The 20,557-nt window shown below is 38.2% G+C and overlaps 1 protein-coding gene across 1 annotated transcript in view; it reads right to left on the bottom strand.

Moving 5' to 3' along the window:
* The window catches only part of OCA2 (oculocutaneous albinism II), a 183,611-nt gene that overhangs the window by 129,033 nt on the left and 34,021 nt on the right, over window positions 1-20,557 (bottom strand). The window contains exons 6-8 of the mRNA XM_010580473.1: window positions 18,063-18,220; window positions 16,374-16,456; window positions 15,866-16,019 (exon numbers count right to left, since the gene is read on the bottom strand). Of these exons, the coding sequence (XP_010578775.1) occupies window positions 15,866-16,019; window positions 16,374-16,456; window positions 18,063-18,220 (395 nt within the window). The remainder of the gene's footprint in view (window positions 1-15,865; window positions 16,020-16,373; window positions 16,457-18,062; window positions 18,221-20,557) is intronic.

The raw sequence follows: 20,557 nt of genomic DNA, 5'->3' as shown, positions 1-20,557 counted from the left end.
TGACCATAAACCCCATCCCTGTCCCCCTTGTGCCGCTGGGGGGGCTTGGTGGAGAAATCCGGGAGTGAAGTTGTGCCCGGGAAGAAGGGAGGGGTGGAGGGAAGGTGTTCTGAGATTTCGTTTTATTTCTCATTTACCTTACTCTGGTTGATTTGTAATAAATTGAGCTAATTTTCCCTAAGCTGAGTCTGTTTTGCCCGTGACGGTAATTAGTGAATGATCTCTCCTGTCCTTATCTCAACCCACAAGCTTTTTGTTATATTTTTCTCTCCCCTGTCCAGCTGGGGATGGGGGAGTGATAGAACGGCTTTGGTGGGCACCTGGCGTCCAGCCAGGGTCAACCCATCACAATTTATTATTAATGTGTTTAAATATTATTCAGACACAAATCAGAGATATTCCTGAGAAAAAAATAAGGCAGTCTAGAAATATTTCATTTGCTGCTAATTTCATAAGAAGTATTTTGCTGATAAGAAACAATAGGATGTGGATATCTCAAGGCCCTCCTGCAAATTACAGCAATGGTAAATAACTAAGCAATTTACCAAATTACTAGAAAAATAAATACATAAATGACCAATTTAGGCATCAGAAGAAAAATTTGTCTCATTCTCCTGTGTTTTTCTTCAAAACGCACTGGAGAATAACCTATCATAGTGATAAAGCAGATCAGACCAAGGTTTCATGTCCTAATAACCTAAAAGTACATAACACAGATTAACACTCCCACCAGCTCCCACAGAAATGTGTGTGATAAGTCAGTGTTTCATCTTTTATTTCCAGTTTCAGAGCATTTATATGAACGCACATGTATGGCCCTTCCAATTCTGTAAAGGTGGGAAGCATTCAATAATGTTCAATAGTTCTTGTGGCTGACAACGGGGTGCAGCAATTAGACCTTACAGTTCTCTCCAAGAGAAGACACGAAGCAGACTTGTCTGTCAGGGAAGGAGATCAGCTTCTTACCGGGGCAAAGTAAGTTCAAGGGTAAGTTACTGGAGAATCCTCAGCTGTCCTCAGACTGGAGGCTTTCTCCTCATCTAAGCACCACCCACATTAGATAGCTCTTTTGCAGTTCTCAGAAAGATATCATAGGTTTTCTGAGATTCGACTGGGTTTAGATTTTTTAAAATATTTCCACATAAGCATTTTTGCTGTCACCATTGTATACTTAATTGCATACATTGGGTTGACTGCATTTTCAGTTTCCAAGAGTTTGCTGTCACCTATGGGTGAAATTTGCTTTAGTTTCTGCAGAAAGATGGGAAAAAATGCTGTACGAATGGAGTCATCTGTCAGTTCCTTCCTCCTGGTGATTTTTCAAGATGGATATACAAAAGTATATCCTGAAGAATAAAAAAAGACTATTCAGGTGCTAAGCTCTATTACCAAAAACTTGTCAAATGTACAACTCTTCATTCCAGCAGACTATCAAGTGGAAGTTATACAGTAACATAAAGCCTAGAAAGCACACTCATGTAAACTCTGAGACATGTAAATATTCAAAAGTTGAGATTTGGGGAGGCTTAGGAAAGAATGGATTTTGCTTTAATTTTCTATTCAGATAAAGCAAACCCCAAACTAATAATACATTTGTATAGGCATTTTCAAAAGCTTACAAATAGAGAAATTAAGAGATGCAGGTTATAAACTGTGACACTCTTTGAACCACAGTTCCACCTAATACATATTTGGAGGGCACTATATTAGGTAAAATTCCATTATTATTCTTCTGGAAAATAGTATGGATCCAAACCCTTTTGAAGCCTGGCAGGATGATGAGTATCATTTCAGGATGAATCTCAGAGTGTATCCATAAACAAAAGCTCAGGTACAGAATTAAAAGAGCTCAGAAATAAATTAACACAGAGATTTACCCCTAGGAAAGCTGAGAGATTTGGTGGACTTCTGAATCTAAAGACACTTCAGAAGATTAAGTGAGAAATTATCTGTATTCATCTGATCCTTCTCGTGCTTGAGAAAGTGCATACCTTTGTGCATTCTCTAGTAAGCAAAGACAGTTATACTGAAAGAACCCTGATTCATTACGAGTTTCTCTTTCAAACATGAATTGCCTATAAGATCACAAATAAGGGTTGGCTGCATCAGCCTGACTGGGTAGAGTTTTAGTTTTACAAGCAAGGAACAGAAGCAGAAGGAAATGGTGGGCCAGAAGTTACTTCAGTAGCAAGAGAGACTGAATTCAGGTACAAGACTCAGCATAATGTTGTTGTTGTCCTCATCAAAGACACTGAAGTAGTCAATACCTCTTGTGGATCTTATTATGGTACCTACATTTTCCTCTCTATTTCATCTCTCTTTTTCAAAATCCATCTCCCAGCACTGATAAACTCTTGCCTGGACCACTGTTCAGCTGCACAGTACTCATTCCTTTGACAAAAACCATCACTAAAATTCTTTCCATCCTGCACATCTCATAACGGCTCTTCTTCTCTCATCTTTCATTCTCTCTCCAACTTGCCTCTTATCTGCATTTCTCCTCCCACTCTCTTGCACATAAATACCTCTTCACATGCTCCCATCCTCTCTGGCCCTTCTCATTCTGTCAAAGCCACATGTCAAAGTAACCTCTTATTTTCTTCCCACTCTTATTTTCTTTCATCCCACAACTGGATCCCCACATTTTAATGATTCAGTCAGTTTTAGCACACTGTAAAATGCACTTATTATAAAAGTTTCTTGCCTTATTTCCTGGAAAGGTTTCTTTCTTTAAAAAAACAAGCAACAGCCATTAAGACAAAAAAGGCGGAAGAGGCGAGGAAGATACAAAGATTTTAGTCCATCAGTTTGCATGCTAGAGCTCCCAACTAAAAACCTTACAATCTCTTTGTGGAAGCGGCATCTTCACCATCAACATCATCTTTATTTTTGTCTGAAGAATGCCCAGCGGTCCTGACTTAATGAAACAGCAAAGGATGGTGCTTCCCTTTTACAAAGGGACAGTTATCTCAATACAAACTGCTACTGAAAACAATGCAGCCCAAATCTCACTCTTTACAATGCACGACTCGGTCTTAGAGCTCAACAATACAGGATATCACTAGGCTGAGAGCTGAAGAGATTTCAAAAAAGGGAATGGTTATGTACAGAATTTTATATAAGTAATGAAAACACCCCAAACTGCAACAATGGAGGCTCTTAAAAATAACATCAACATTGTAGGTCTGGTGATAGCAACATCATAGGGTCATGCTATAGGGTCAGTTCAGAATGGGCAAAGATCAGGAAAAACTTCTATAGTGATTTCGTTTCATAATTATCTGTAGAAAATTTGTTGTCTTATTGCCTGCTGTGTGGTAAACACAATATGCTGAATGCTGGTTCTGTATGATAGTTTCCATACTATTAATTCAGGAGTTAATTTTAAGGTAAGAAATGCAAGCAACCCAAATCATTTATGCCACAAGTCTTTGTGCTTGATATTAATTAAAAATATACATTTCCAGAGCTATAATGCAAACTGGATTTAGACAACCTAGACCTTCTCCAGATTTAAATTTCTTTATCTCAAAGTACTTTGGAATGTTTGCACAGAGTTCATCAAATCTTTTGGTAGACTGCAACAGCATCTTTATAAAAATGATTCAAAATTCCAACCACTTTATCTTGTACAGTGCTCCAGGAGGTAAAAGGAAATTATTTAGAAGCCAATTGAATGGTGACCTGTGTGCTATTTCAGAGCATACATTTCCCAGCTGAAATCCAGGGCATGCATATTTCCAAAATGTGCTTCTGAAGATACTTGATAAATGATACATCACACTAAGCGTTTTATTTCCACAAGTCCTTCTTTATAAGTGATAAATGGCAGTTGAAAGATGACTGTCAGTGACTTTAATGTAAAGCTGCAAATGCAGCCTCAATTCATTTCTTATCCATTTTTTCTCCAGTGAAGCCTGTTGCATTAAACTACTTATTTTACTGAGAAATTAATTTTCATTTGATAGAGTGGCAGCATTGCTGCATTTCAACAGGAGGAGGTTATTCCCAAGCATATACCCATGGGTTTTATGCATTTTCCACCTACCTCCAGAGTAGCTGAGTCCTTCCCTATAAAATCAACAACCAAATCCCTCTTAGACTTTATACAGTCTCCAGTTCAATTCTTTATTCTCAGGGGACAAGGAGGGGGAGAAGGGGAGTAAAATTTGTTCTAGCATAGCTTTTTTTTCTGACTTTATGTTTTGTATCTATTCCTTTTTATGTTTTAATAAGGGTTTATTGAGTTAAAAGAAGATATCCTCAGCAGTGGAAGAGATTGCTTTCAAAGACAAAGAGTTTGTTTTTCCTAAAGATAATCAAGACAGCATTAGCCTGACTGCCTCTGGAAACATGTTCCTCAGTCAGATGCCTTGATGGAGATTATCTTACCATTTGCTGTCACATTTTTTTTAATAATTTATAAATTTTGGTGGTGTCCTTTGCCTTCGGCTATTCCAGCTGTTTTAGCAGAATGCAGATGAAACTTCAGCCTTTCATGTTACACGTATTTGATCCACTTATGGTTTGGAAAATTAACACCAAAGCCTGAAACTGGCATCAGAAGCTGAAAACAAAACTGAAATTTGCATAAAAACAATGGTAATTCAGCTAACTAACTTAAGTAATTTTTCCTAACTGTCAAGCAACATAACTGAAAATGTGGGTTTATGTTAGAAAACAACAAGGTTCAAATAAATCCTTGCAATACTTCAAACTCTGCCCTGCAGTAGATCCATTTCAAAGCTGAACGGCACCAAATTCTCAATTCATGAAAATCTGCTTTATTTCTGGCAAATTGCTCAATTTGTACAGAATATAAACCAATAGACTAGACATACAGGAGATAGTCAGGTATAGGTAAGATCAGAACAGCAGAAAAGGAAGGTCAGTGGAGCCAGACATATTTACTTGATTTTCTTCATGCTCACCTATATTAAAAAGACCATCTAACCAGTACCAGTTAGTGAAGGTATAGCAACATACCACCCCTTCAGCTAGTGATGGCAGTTAATACTTAACCTCCTCACCCTCCTCCCCTCGATTTGCTCCCTACACAAGCTCTGCAGAAGCAGTTCTGCAGCTTCTTCAGCCGCGGGGCACTCTTCCCAGCACATAGGAACCCCTTACAGGGGATGTGTCTCAACAGCTACTGCAAAACGAATGATAATGGAAAATTAATTGCCTTAGAATTACTTAGTTAAGCAGTAGCAAGTAAATTCTGTAGGGATTTTAATGAAGCAAAAGGGAGCTGCTTGACATAGTTTAGAAAGTATGACTTATACTGATGCAGTATTCAGGGATGGACTAAAGCAAGCACGTAGGGTACAGCTGCCGAAAAATGGTGCGCGTCAAGGATCCCAAAGTCACTACAAGCATCACAAAAATCAGTGACAGCAAGAACAGCTATTTATATCTTCGTCTGCAGAATAGGACACTATCTATCTGTATTCTATACAGGTAGACATATGAATCATAAAATAAGACTTTACACTAAATTAAATTTTTTAGAAAATCTTACTATTAATCTCATTTTTGTAAATCAAAATATGTCAGAACCGCATCACTGTACATAAGTATGCCTTGCTTGGGGAAAAAAAAAAAAAAACAAACAAAAACCCACCACACTGGACCAACACCTTACTCATTTTTAAAAGAATTCAATGATGATTCACATGCATGAAATATATGGCCAAGATCAGTTAAGAGCACAGACTGGAGAGGTCTGTGGACTTGGAAATGTTAGCTGCATATTTTAGTATTAACATGCATTCTTATTATTTACACAATAAATGGCTGATCCCTGTAACTCTATGAAAATAACATTCCATATTCATTCAATAAGCTCTTTTAACAGACAAATTCTCAACCCTAAAAGACTTGGATTTTTTAAATAGAAATGTTAGATTCTATAGCAAACTACGTAACTACTAAAGGACATCTACACAACCTCAAGGTAAGAAAGCACCCATCTATGACATTCTGCTATAATACCCATTTTCACTATTATAGTGTGCCAAATTACTTGTTCTGGTACAATGTCAGTGGAGAAAGTCATGGTATAAACAACCCTGCCTTAGGGAAAGGCATAGAAGGCAGCAATTTGCCCCTTGCCAACACAATGTTTCAAAATATAAGATGGCACTATACAAGATGATTATCTTAAATAGAAGGTGATTAAAAGTAGTACCATATGGTATCCAAGACAATTTAACGCCTGTGTTAGTTCACTTTTATTCCTATGGTATGTAGACTGAACAGGCTAAGAAATACAAGGTAGGGATATCTTGGGAGTTTTGTCTATGAACAATAGCCCTGAAATTCTATGATTAAGTAACTACATTAAGTTTCACCAGCTGACATCAATTCTTTCTATATGGAAAGCACAATGCATAGAAGAGAGAGAGAGATTGAGACTTAGGGAGATCAAATTATTTTCTGTGAATAAATTATCTGATTCATTCATTCCCTGCTTCTATATAGAAAATCTATAAGCCAATTCTAGATTCTGCAAAGGTATTTGTTACTCCATAGCTCTATCAAAGGATTTGAATGAACAATGTGCACAATTTGCAATCTATGAGCTTTCTTCCTCAGTGATATCACTGCTTGCTGTTTGTAGAGAAAACTGGATGGGCTAAAGCTTCATGCTGATACAGAACATTGAATTAACTGGTTCAAAGTAGCCCTCCAATGGTGCAAGAATAAACATATCCATGCTGTATGAGATGAACAAGGCTATTGAAACCCTTATATTTTCATGCCTTGAATACTTGGGGGAAAGTAAAGCTGGAGAAAAGTTTGTAGAGCCAGGAAGGAAGGAGGGAAACAGCATTTGTACAGATGTTGGCCAGAGGATCCAGAAGAGGGTTTATTCCTATGTGATTAAGGGTTGAAATGACAGCTTGACTTCTAAGTCTGGTTTTGAAATAACCTCCTACTTTAGAATATTGCTAGAGATAAAAAGGTATAGCAACATACCTAGTAAATATTTCTATTGCATTCATACAAGAAAAGAGGAGTCTGCCATATCGATATCATTACAGCCACAGGTGGATGCTTAACAGCCTCTACCTGTTGGGATGGCTCTGACATAAGAAAATTATTTTTATACACCTCCAGGAAACATCAGAAGGGGAATATCCAGCAACATCTGATAGTTTGAGAGCCTCTCAGAGTCAAATTTTAAAAGCAAGTCTTTTTATTTGCTATGCATTTGGGGGTTTTGTCTTAATGTGAAATTGGACAGAAGCACACAGAGATGAATGAGTTGATGTTCTGTAAATCAGGCCCTTGAGTCAGGTCAGATTAATAGAAAGTGGAGCCCTGTGGAAAGACAGGATGGTGATAATTTTTATGTGCCAAGGCACCTCACTCCTGTAATATTTAAGCTAAAAAAAAACGTTTGCTATATGACTAAAGTAAAGAGATCTGGTCATGAGCCAGTAAAGGACTGATGTTGATAGCTAAAAGATGATAAGCCAGACCGCTACTGTGGGCTGACATGACCAAAGGTGTTGTATATCAACAGGCTGGCCTGGCAACAACCTTCCAGTCTTGCAAAACCCTTTTGCAAGACCCTTTGCAAGCATCAATCCAGTCCTCCAGCACCTCTCTCAGCAGGCTTTGCTGCCTCCGTGCACTCCACGTGCCTTGATATCATTCCCGATGCACACCCTCACTTTTGTGTCCTAAAAGCATTTTTTGTGGGGACTGCAAGACCCTTACTATGTTTGCAATTCCAGAACGTTTTCTGAAACTGAAGAAGATGTGACAATGTATTTCTTCAGTTATCTCAGCATCCTCAAGAATGATGAGATTATGAATTTCTGGTAAAGAAATTACATGGATCAAATCACAAAACTCAGGGGCAAACTTATTTTACTTTCCCTGTGTGAATCTTTGTCAGCCTTCATTTAATATTAGGATTATACAACCATACAGAATTACAGCCATGCACTAGGAACAACAGCACAGCAAACTGCAGCACTCACATTACCTTTACAGGGAGCTTTCTGCTCTAGCCAGCACTTCCTCTGGAGAGTCTTTCATCCCTGACATCTCCTCGTTTTCTCACTCCAGTTTTCTTCTCTGGATTTTTTTCCTCTTTAGATCATGCCCTGGCATCTCCCTCCAAGCCTACCCCCTACACTCTCTCATGTTTGTTCATTCACTTTTGCCTTTGCTCTTGCTGAAGGAAGACATCATTCGAGGCCCCAAAAGAAGCTGAGTGGTTCTCGTCTCTGTTTGTGTGCTTTAGAAGTGTATGTGCGTTCTAACACCTTGTTAAAATTTTAAGACTTCATGGCTCTCTGCCCCTCTGGTTGCCGTAGGCAGGGTAGAAGCTGAACAGCAGCATTCAATTAAGCTAATTTAATGTTCTATTGCCTGTCTCAAACAGAAAGGAAAAAAACCAACCCACAACATACATAGTATGCAAGGCAGGGCAACACGTTTGTGCTTGACAGTTTTTCACAAACTGAACAAAATACAGTTCAAAATTAGTTTTAAAAGGCAATAGAAAATAGACAATGGACATTTGAAAATTAGTTTTTACACTTAGTGTTGAAAATATGACCCCTATTATTTCAAAAAATAGCATTCTGTGAAAAGTGGAGCCTGGGTGACAGCATCTTTTAAAGCAGACAATCCTATCGAGTCCTTAGAATAGCAAGCAGCACCATCCAGTGGAAATCTTTTCCTATTAAGTTCTTAATTAAGGCCAATTTACTTACTGCAGAAGTACCATAGCACCCAAACGAAGATATTTTTCCTTAAAGCACGCATATTCAGAGGAAAGCTAGACTTCTACCATGATAGATCTAACAATTAGACAGGCAATAATCGGTGTAAAATCAATATTCATACTCGATTAATAATAAAAAAACCATTGTTATATTAAGCTGGGATCCAGCTGAGGATTTTGCTTGCTGTTATACCATATTTTTGTTTGAATTTAAACTTATCCTGTCCTTGTCTTACAGAACTCTGCTTCCTTTACACTTCCTTCATTGCATTTACGACAGGTAAAAATGACTGTAGTTTATCTAACTGGTGCTGGCTCTGTCCTGTTGGAGCCTCCTCATTGGTGGCAGTGGCTCTGCTCTACCAAAGCAGTAGAAATCCTGGCACCTCAAGGGTACTGATCCAATACTGCTCATAAGGAGCAACTTATAATGGTCCCGCACGGCTGCTTTAAAGTCATTTTGAGCCTCTCAAAATGCAGAGAGGTCAAAATGCACATAGGTCACACCCTCCTTCTAAATCAGAGAAAGGCAGGGAATGACTGTCAGCCTTGATAGTCCATACTGCTTAATTGCTAGCTCAGTCACAGGCTCTTCTCTCTGGGAGAACATCTCGGGTACCGTTCGGTGAATATCTTACTCTGGGGGACAGGACAGATGGATCTGCCCCATATCTGATCCCCTTGTTCAATCCAATCCTCCAGCACCTATCTCAGCAGGCTTTGCTGCCTCCATCTGCTCCACGTGCCTTGATACCATTCCCAATGCACACCCTCAGTTTGTGTCCTAAAAGCATTATTTGTGGGGACTGCCAGACTGCCCTCATTATATTGCACATTTTCAGCTGGGGGGGGAAGAGTATACTTTTGAATGGTAATCGTTCCCCCAAACCAGACCCACAACCACATGCTGCCCAGGAAGGATGCAGCTAGTCTGCTCCAGAGGGAGCTAGATTTTTCTTCAAGCTAAGGTTTCCTACTGGATTTTATGGTTTAGGTTTCACAACGCTGGATTTGGGTTCCATGCAATCCCCAGAGTCACAACACTTATGATTTCTGCCTCGGGCTGGGAAGTTCACTCTCCAGGCCCTACCTCTTGGCTCCATTTCTACCTCACTGTAAAACACTGCAGATAATCAAGACAGTATCAAGGCAGCCTTCTCTCTCCCCCCGTCAGGACTGGTAGCCTCTCAAGGAAGGACAAGTGTGCAGGAGAGCATCCTTGCCCTGCTGGAACCTGGCCAGCTCACCCAGGGACACTGGCTTTCCCGCTCTGCCCCCATCTTGGACTTTTTTGCTCCCTCCCAGTCCCAGACAGGAGGGCAGATGAGGGCAAATTTTTATTCTTGCCCAGTGAGGTATAGCTCAGACCCTTCACCAAAGAGGATGGATGGTTTGGTCTGATAATCTGCCCCTGATTTTCTGCCTGTCGTGGTGTAACCCCAGCCAGCAACTAAGCACCACACAGCCGCTCACTTACTCCCCCCCATCCAGTGGGATGGGGGAGAAAATCGGGAAAAGAAGTAAAACTCCTGGGTTGAGATAAGAACGGTTTAATAGAACAGAAAAGAAGAAACTAATAATGATAATGATAACACTAATAAAATTACAACAGTAGTAATAAAAGGATTGGAATGTACAAATGATGCGCAGGGCAATTGCTCACCACCCGCCGACCGACACCCAGCCAGTCCCCAAGCAGCGAATCCCTGCCCCCACTTCCCAGTTCCTAAACTAGATGGGACGTCACATGGTATGGAATACACTGTTGGCCAGTTTGGGTCAGGTGCCCTGGCTGGGCATGAGAAGCTGAAAAATCCTTGACTATAGTCTAAACGCTACTGAGCAACAACTGAAAACATCAGTGTTATCAACATTCTTCACATACTGCACTCACTCAAAACATAGCACTGTACCAGCTACGGGGAAGACAGTTAACTACATCCCAGCTGAAACCAGGACACTGCCAACTCCTACAGCAGCGTTTTAATTCCTCTTCGCCATTTTTTCCATCTTAGCACAAAGGAAAGCAATAGCAGCAGGAATATATTCTCTCCCACAAAGGCCAGGGAGAGAAGCAGCCACAATTTTCTTTTTTTACACTGTCTTCCAATAAAGGCTATGGATTTTCTTCTGCCCCTTTGCTACCAGTCTTTTGGAAGGATATATGTGGAGGTGGGAACATTCTAATCCACACTCTTGTCTGGCTATATTTAAAGACAGATCAATATGAGAACGGATGGGAAGTGGGAAACCATGCTGAGTAAGCAGATCACTAGTTTCTGCGACTTTCCTCATCAGAAAAGTTCTCCCTTAAGATTAGCCTATTGCTATCACTTAGTATTATGTTTCATATACCAGTGAATATTTCTTCTTCTCTGAAGCATAATTTTCCATGTGCAAATAAATAGCCTCATTAATGGAAATAAGCAAAAAAATGGACACAAAAACTGTGAGCAGGGACAGCAGTAACAACAAACACCTTATTTCATTTGTAAAAAATGAGGAAACACTGGTTCAACCAGCCCACAACGCTAGAAAAATGGTCAGACTGAACCACATAAAAGTTTTGCTGTCTGCATAATTTCTGCTAGTTAGATGCTATTAAAAAAATCACTCTGCTTTGAGTTAAAGAAATTAAGCTTAGGGGATGTTTATTCATAATTTAAGCTAGTTAATAATAAAAAAGTAATATGAAGAAAAACTGACACTCTCCATTTCCATTAAAGTATTAAAAATTGTGATTATAAGCCCATACTTCATGCTAGTAAGAAGCTAGAGCTTTCAAGGCTAGATCTTGAACTTTCAAGTATTTGTGTTTTAAGGAGAAACACAGGCATGCAAATGTTATTCAAGGTATCAGATCATTAAAATGCCATTTGAAAGATCCTGGCAAGACCTTTCTTAGGGCTACCTACAAGACAGGCTATGAAACTATATGATAGCTCCTGTGATAAAACAAGCCCTGTGGAGGCTGTCACAGAGTTTCTGATACTTGCTGGTATCATTTTCTGCTATTTATGTGCTATTGGTATCTCTCTTTTTTTTTTCTTTTTTTTTTTAAATTTAATAAAATGAATGTTATTCTGCTTTTTCTCCTGACTAAATAAAATGTTTTATAAAATAGCTTTTAAAAGGCCATTACCTTCATATTTGTTTCTGTTGGCTCATTTAAGTATCATAAACAAATAACGCTCCATTTTAACCCACAACACAAAACAAATACATTATTAAATGAAAATACTGGACAAGTGTACACAATAATTCGTTCAAATTAACAACCTTTGTCCTTTAATAATAAATGTTTAACATGCCTCCTTATATAATTCTAATTAATGCAGCTCCAACATAGCTGCAAATATGCAGTTAGTAATTACTAATAAGAGTTTCATCGACTCAAAAAACTTTCCTAAATATCAATAACTATATAACATTAACAGATATTTTAAGATATAGGTAGGCAGACAGATTTTTTTTCAGCATAACCAGTGTATTATCCCATTCTCTGTGTATACAAATACAGGCAAAAGATGACCTATCAAAGATATCTTGCTGTATTGCAAAGAGGAAAAAATGAGATTTTATCCACACTACTTTTCCTTGATTATGCTGTACCACCAGAAACAACCATACACTACTGCTTATTGAATCTGAGTAAATGGGGTGTAAATAGTTATATACATAGGAAAAGGCTTTGCTCAAAAAAGAATGGAAATCAAAGCAGGCAAAATTAAAAACACACTCTTAGCTGAAAGAACAAAGGTGTTTGGAGCAGAAAAGTGTAAAAATTACATTTTCTAAGATTTTTTTTGTTTGAATATTTTTCAAGTTCTCAATCAAAAGAGGCTATACATTTTGAGGATCAAAACTAGAAAGAGCCTATCTTGAAATACATTGTGAACTAACTTACTACAGCAACATCAGCATAGAACTCTCTACATCAGCACTTTAGACCAGATGTCCCTGTAGACCAACATGAAAACATACTTATGGCCCATCTTACCTATGTTCCTCACTAAACCTGAAGGGTCCGATGGTAGAGCTGCAATCAACAAAGGTAAATCTGGCACTTTTTTTTTTTAACATACACTTGCTTTAATTTCCTGTGCAGTGTAGGCTTCCAAGAACAAAATGAAATACTTCATTGTTTTCAACAAGTCTATAAAGTAGTATAGATTAGATTAATTAAAAAATATCACAAGAAGCAGAATTTTTTTCTCCTTTCTCCTCTGGGCGAAGAGAAGGGAACAGAAAACTGAAATGCAAAGAGGGAACTGATTGATATTTGGAAAAAAAAAAAAATCAATTTCAAGAGAATGAATGCCTAGTTACTGAAGGAAAGGATGATTACATGGGGGAAAAAAAAGAAAAAACCCACAGATTTCAAACAGAAAATGTAACTAAGAGATGTCCATCTAAAGAGAGTTAAAAGCAATATATCAAAATTTCAAGGGATGGAGTAGGATTGTGAAGTAAGAAAACGTTCATATTTGTGGTAAGCATAAGAAAAGAAACCATTAGAAATTAAAGAGGAAAAACAGGCACCTTCATTTACCAGAAATATATTTATATTTTATGAATACATAGCACGAATCAGTTTCAAAAGAAGCACTTAAAATAAATGTCTGAAGAAATGAAGTTCAACAGCTTAATGTGTTTTCTGAAGAACACCACATCCTGAGTCAGTAAGACTTTTCCACCAACAAGGACTGGTACGTGACATACACTGACCTCCTAGAAACTTGATGCCAACATAGAGGCAAACAGCCGCCTCAAGGCAGAATTTACCCTGTGTCTTTACAGTGGTGCAAGTTTGGAGAAGTTTGCAGTAAATGCACTTCATTTTCCAACTGGACCCTCTTACTTCATCAGCTTTTCCCATTATCTGTATCTGCAGGAGGCAGAAGCTCTTGCAGCCTGTTCTCCTGCATGCTCCCTGGTGACTAAGGTAGCAAAGGGCAAGGGGAGAAGGGGAAGGAAGGATTAAAAGATGAGGACAGTGGGGTTGAAGAGACTGTGGGCACAAGATCTATGATTCATGTTTAGGGAAAAGGGCAGTGCAGGAGGAGCAAGAGGCATGCTTTCAGGTAGCTCATGTGAGATAAAATGCTTCCTCTTTCTTCATTGTTATAAGAAATATGTGAAAATATAGCTCTAAAACTTGTTTGGGTGTCCACACTGTCTGAAGTTGAACCAGTATTGCCAATGATAATGAATCAAACACAGGAAACTGATAAAGACTGATAAAAGATGAAGAGCAGTAACACTGAAAATGAAAATCCATGAGAGATCACTCCTGCAGCAACACCAATTGATTTCTCTAACTGTGATAACTGCTAATGGAATAGAGAGTGCAATGTGTTGAGAAAACAGGACTTCAGGCACTGAAGTTTTAAATACTGAATATAAGGTAAGCCATTATTACATATTCTAACAATAGTAACATCCATCTCTTGCAAGAGATCCATGAGGGAACCAAAGTACAGTCAAGTTTTGTTTCTATGATAGTTACTTCCAGCTTATATATTTATAGCTTAAAAATTACATTTGTCATTCCTACAGCTGTTATGGAGAAAATAGCCAACATCATGATGCAATAGGTGACTTTCCACAATTTAAAATTTAAAAAAAAAAAATACTTACAAGTATCTATTTCTACCTTTGAATTTGCAGAAATAATTTTTCTGCCAACAACAGAATTTTTAGCTTGATCTTTTCACAGAAACAATAAGCTAATGAGTTGTTTTAAAGCTTTTTCTTAGAAACAGGAAAATGCATGCTTTCCTTGGCTTTGCTTTTCAGTTTCAAGCCTTTATTTCCTTTTACACATGAATTGTTCCAAAGCAAGATTTGTAGGATGCAAACACAAAACCACCCTTTACATACATTAAAAACCTAATGTTTTTGCAATTGCTAAAGGGTTGCCTAGTTGGGTTTTTTTTGAAAATAACAGCTGCACTTATAAGTATTAAGATTATTTTAGTGATGTTCTGCATGCCTACATATATTTATAGTAAAATCTAGTCCAATCCCCCTTCGCACTTAATATTACATCACTTTGCTCATTTATAAAGTACACAGAGGCATTTTTAGCTTCATAAATAAATCACCATTGCTGAACAACATAATCTAAATGTCTAAAGCATCTGTCATGTTGTGTGCACCCATTATTGATATTTGATCAGGTGTGCAACCATCTTACCATTTCAACAGGTAACAGGATGAAAAAGCTTAAAATACGCAAGGGATGCGGAAGAAAAAGGAGCCTGCTGGAAATATTTACTATGAGGCACCTTGTAGACTTGATTTGATTCACTTCTGTTTCACATTAGTGTAAATTAGGTGCAATTCAACTTGGAGAATTCATTGACAGTGTGGATGCCCACAAGAATAAAAAGAAGTTCCCCCCCGCCCCATATCTGTTCTTTATTTCAAGATAATCAGACAGTAAGTGTTTTCAGTTCAAAGAAGTCAGTTGGAGCCCTGTGCTGTTTCTGATATGTTTTCCATCCTTAATGCTGATGCAATGCCTTCTTATTGGGTTTGGTACCTCAAGGCTTTGGAATGATGTTACAATATATGTTTAAAGTTCCCTGTCCCTTGACTTCTCAATGTTACCTCAGACTCCATTTCCTCTTTAAATAATACAGTAAAAGAATTTCTAAATGTCACTCATTAAAAAGTGTACTCAGTTTAACCTTTTAAAAGTACACTAAATTCATAGAGATGCCTTAGAGAAGGGAATAACCAAAGCTTTTTTTCTTTTACCTTATCTTAAAAAATAATTAACTTAAAAACAGATTTTCCACACCTTTTATAACCCAGACTTTTTTTCACTCAGAGCCAAACTATCATCCTGTTAAAATATTAAAACACTAAGAGGTCCTAACAGAAAAACACACAAGATCACTGTAACATTAATATAACTCGCCAAAATCAGGCACAATTCAGAACAATTTCCTCACACATATCTTACTCATGCCATTAGCAACACTGACAGTACATCAAGGATTCATAGACACATTTTTAAACTATACTAGAGCCCAAGAATGAAACCCTTCCTTGTGTTCCATTTACAAGGGGGGGGGGGGGAAATGAAATCAAAATACAAAATTGGCTTACTTCCAGTATTATCAGCACGTAGACACCTACTAAGATGATGGACGCAATTGTTACTTGTGCCTCTATGTTTGCATGAAGGTATTGATGTTTCATGGAGAGAGGAACACTTCCAGACTCCTGTAAGAAAGCTTGAATGTTTATGAAGATGGTGCCTCTGGTGAAAGAAAGAGAAGGTTTGCTTATTTTTGGAATGAAATACCATTAGTTTTATTTATGCATTGATTTTATACTGAGTGCCTATAAATATATGTGTATGTGTTATATCTTCACAATTACAAGCAAATTTTCAAACATTTTCGCTCTATCCCTCTAAATAGCATTGTTTGGAAAGTAACTCAAGTACAAACCAACCTTGTAAATCCATTTAAAAAGCAAAAAGAAATCATCCTTTCCTGCCCTTCTGAAACAGGCAGTGATAGAGTTATTTTTAAAACATTATGTATTCCTTCATAGTCAAGTCTATGTAAACTACTACTCCAATGGATCATATCTCAGTCTCTTAGCCAACCTGTTTGGTATCTGAAAGATTCTAGTTGTGATGATTTGCTGATTTCTTCTTGAACTTAAGGGTAGAGACCAGTTGTATACCACCTGCAAGAGAGTCACATTTGGCAATATTAATAAAAGTCAGTGAAAGTGATATGTCTCTGATCTAGGGTCTTATTCCTCTTTGTTCTCTCTCCTGTCCATCTAGGAGAATTTTTTGTGAACAGGGCATAACACACACCAGCCCAAAATAATCCTACCCAATTATGTATGTTACAAATGCTCAGGTTGGAGCAAACTCATCCTTATTCCCTCACTCAATCAATGAAGCGAGAGACACCTCCAGGAGGTGCTCCAGAGAGGGGATGCCAAATCACACTTTGCATTGACTATAAGGAGCATCTAGGGCAGCTAGGCTCAGAGACAACAATATGGTTCACGCCCAAAGACTGCCTGGGAAGAAAGCTAACAAACATGAGGTACAGATGATGAAAAGCCCAGGAGCAACATCATGCCCCCAGACATTATGAAGAGGACATGGTAGAATTTCAGTAAACTAAATCCCTGTTTGCTGTTCTTCTAGCAGAGAAACAAAAAATCTTCAGAAAATAAACTTTCTGAAACTTAGCCCATTACTACACACTCATATTCATGCAAGTTTAGCCAAATATACTCTTTAAATGTGAATACAGATATTCTCTCTTTTTTAAGGAAGGGGAATTTTAAAAAACTTCCAATTTGGTTAATTGTAGCCTAAATCCTATGCCTGTCCTGACCCTGTATGCTACAAAGTGCAGAACAAAAACCAGTTTAATCAGCCAGCTTGGACCATCTGACACAGAGGAATGCCTGAGGAGCATGCAGGCAGGGAAGGTTAATTAGACTCCTTTGGTGCACTGGCTGCCTCACAGCAGTGCAAAGGCTGCTTGGGGATCACTGCCAGCAGCACAGGTTACGGCAGCCCTCCTCATCATGAGGGTGGGTGGTTTAAGAAAGTAATTGCCATTAAGGTATTGTTCGCCATGCTGAAGTAGTGGGACTAATCTTTTGCTGTAGACTGTGAGATTGGGGGTAAGCAGGAATACTGTTGGCATTGTTCAGCCGTCCTGTCACTGGTAAAAGCAAGCCATCCTGTCACGTATACAGAATGAGAGCCAGTCATTTGTATGCCAATGCTATTTATTAAATGATGAAGCTTATTTTTATTTTTCAGTGATGTACAATGACAGGCTGTAAAAGATCCTCCTTCACCAAGTTCTCTGGGAGAAAGCAGCAGGAACTTGTTACAAACAGCATCAACAATGAGAAAGCCTTAAGAGAAATAAAGCAAATAAATGTGACACATTTGAGAAAATAATTTGCAACAAAATGTGAAAATGTATTTCAGCGAGTGCAAAAAGGCACTTTGGACTCCTTTCTTCCTTCTAAGACAACTTTTGAAACATTGCCAATTTTAAACACAAGAACTTCCACACTAAGTATCAGTCAAGGGGCATAAGTTCTACAATATTTTAATATAGGAAGCTACAGAAAGTCTTATAAAGACAAAAGAAAATGTAATTTTACTCTTATTCAAAGAAGTTTTCTAATGCTGACATTGACATACTACACAGCAGGGAAAAGCACGACCACTTAATCCACACAACGGTAAGGAAATATAAGTGATAAAACACATCTCAGAAAAAGTGAAAGAAAATTTAAAGACCATCACCTGCTGCTGGCGTCTCCTCCTTGATCCAGCGTCTTCAGTCTGGCTGATTTGTACCACAATGTATTCCTCTGTTTGCTGATCAACTACATCTGCTACAAACGGGCCTCCTATGTCTAACTTCAACAGAGCAGAATCATGAAAATCAGTCAGATTCATAGCTGTTAATAAAGTTGTTAAGGTGTGAACTTCCAGTAAAAATTAGTATAGACTGTACAAATTCCAGGGGGAAAAAAAAAAAAAGATTAGTCAACTTGTAATGAAAAACACATTCTTCAGCTAAAATGCTTAAGAAACTATGAAAAGGAACAAAATAGATGTCTACTTCCTCAACAAGCAGCACTGTTTTGACTGGGTTTCCTAAGGAAACAGGAGTTACAGGTTCGGAACAAATACATCTGTCCTTTCCTAGTGACTTTTGAGAACACCAGTGCTTTTAGCTGACACTGTAGATGTACCAAAGCTCCAAAATAGCATATGGAAATACAGAGAGACAGAGAAGTAAGGCTCTTTAATTGCTTGTACTAGATGAAAGGCTGCATCATTAGCTCAGCAATTCAAACATCACAGAATTTGTACTGGGGAAAACACTGTGGAAGCTCCAACCACAGGGAAACATAAACCAGAATCAACATCCTGTTCATGCCTGGGGATTTGCTTTTTGGTCAAAATTTTACTCACAATTTTTCAAACATCTGAAAGACATATTTTCAAGCTCCTCTCAGTTGGAGTACTCACAGACTCTTTCTCCTCCAGCTCCCTTGTCTACTTTTTCTTTCTTTCTCTCTTGGATATCTAGCATGAGGTGTGGTCAAACTACATTCCTAGCATGATATAATTGAAAAATCAGCCAACCATGATCCACAAATCCGTTGGTAGTCTGGCTTCATTAGTCCCAATACATGTAGGACTATTTAAACTTAGAATTGTGATAGTCCACTTCTGGCATGGTTGAGAAAGAAGTGTCACTGTGGGTTTGGAGAAAAGGGAAAGCCTGAGCTTTTAAACCCTGCACAGTCCATTTGTTACTATAATAGGGCAATATTGTAATTGTTTTGCTCCTACCTGTGACCAGATAGAAAGTTAAGGCATCACCAAAAAAAACCCAATCCTAAGAAGGGAAAAGAAAAGACTTCATTTTACACATATATGTTCTGTTGAAATCATATGACTTAATCATATGCTTGAGTAGCTTAACGGTTTTAACATCTGACATTTAATTTAGCATACTGCAAAGAGTGAATCTCTTACAAAAAAATGTGCAAGATCACACACCTACCAGAAGGATCCTCCCAGAAAGACGTTTTGCTGCTCACAGAACTCAAGAGATTTTAACATGGAAAGAAAAAATACAGTATGATTAGAGGGGACTCGGGGCAGTGCTGTGTCCTGCTTCCCAGTGAACCCCAGTAAGGCCGCCCATGGTAGACCAGTCTCTAATGGGGAAAGCTTTGTGACATTACACCGGGGTCCTTCATCTTTAAAAGAGTTGTTGCATCTGTCCACATTCCCAGCAGGAGAACTGAATCTAGAAAAGAAATGTCTCTCACCCTAACCCAAAAAAGACCCTAGCAGATATAGTGGTAGGCAAGCAGCCAACACATTGCAAAGTAATATAAACGTCACCTCGTTTAGCACAGCGAGCAGAGCAATCACCACCAGTGTCACCCACATGTCGTTCATTAAGAATGAATCTCCCAAGCATCTATTTGCTTAAAGGAATCACACAGGAAAGGATAAAATAATAACCTCAGATGCAACAAATCAAACCACCAACTCCAATCAGGAGAATTTACACACACAGGCCTTAGCAAGTGTAATTACAAATTACAACAGTTTTCTTCTGGTTCTGAAGGTTTTAAGTGTGATTTGGCATCACAGATTTTCTGTGTCCTAATTGATACGTAATATTAGTCTCCACTGGAACTATAGCTATACCTTTAACTAGAGGCATTAATTATACCTTCTAAAAGGCCTGCTGACCTGAAGACATTAACCCAATGATTTGGGACACCTCTTGACAGTCTGCCTTTTATTAGCAGCGTAGCCAGTAATTTATATCTTGAAAAGATTCAGGTGCATACAATTATGGCAGCTTCCTTTCAAGCAATACTTTTAAAATAAATCCTGTAATTACCTAGATCACGCTTTCAGGAGCTATTATAAAGGATGCTTAAAATTAAAAGGGAAAAAAAAAATTAAACCCTGTTTTCAAGAAGAGTGGTTCCTTCCTTCTTTTCCTATAAAGATGGGGATACTGAAGAAGTTTTTCCATTCCTTTCTGTGCATTTATAAAACCACCAGAAAAGAGCCCTAGCGAAACAGGTTCTCCTTTGATTGCAAGTGGAACTGAACATCATTCAGCTGTCTGTATTGAGGCTCTGAAATCCCATCAGAGTTATCTTTCTCCAAACAATATTTAGAGACTCTGTCATAATTCTATTGTTAGACTGCAGCAAATCACAGCCTTTATGAAAGGTGGAATCAAAATAAACCAG

The sequence above is a fragment of the Haliaeetus leucocephalus genome, unplaced genomic scaffold, assembly GCF_000737465.1.
Source record: "Haliaeetus leucocephalus isolate CR32 unplaced genomic scaffold, Haliaeetus_leucocephalus-4.0 Scaffold712, whole genome shotgun sequence".
NCBI classification, from domain to species: domain Eukaryota; kingdom Metazoa; phylum Chordata; class Aves; order Accipitriformes; family Accipitridae; genus Haliaeetus; species Haliaeetus leucocephalus.
Note: the sequence above shows the minus strand (reverse complement) of the source record. Positions and strands in the feature narration are given on the sequence as shown.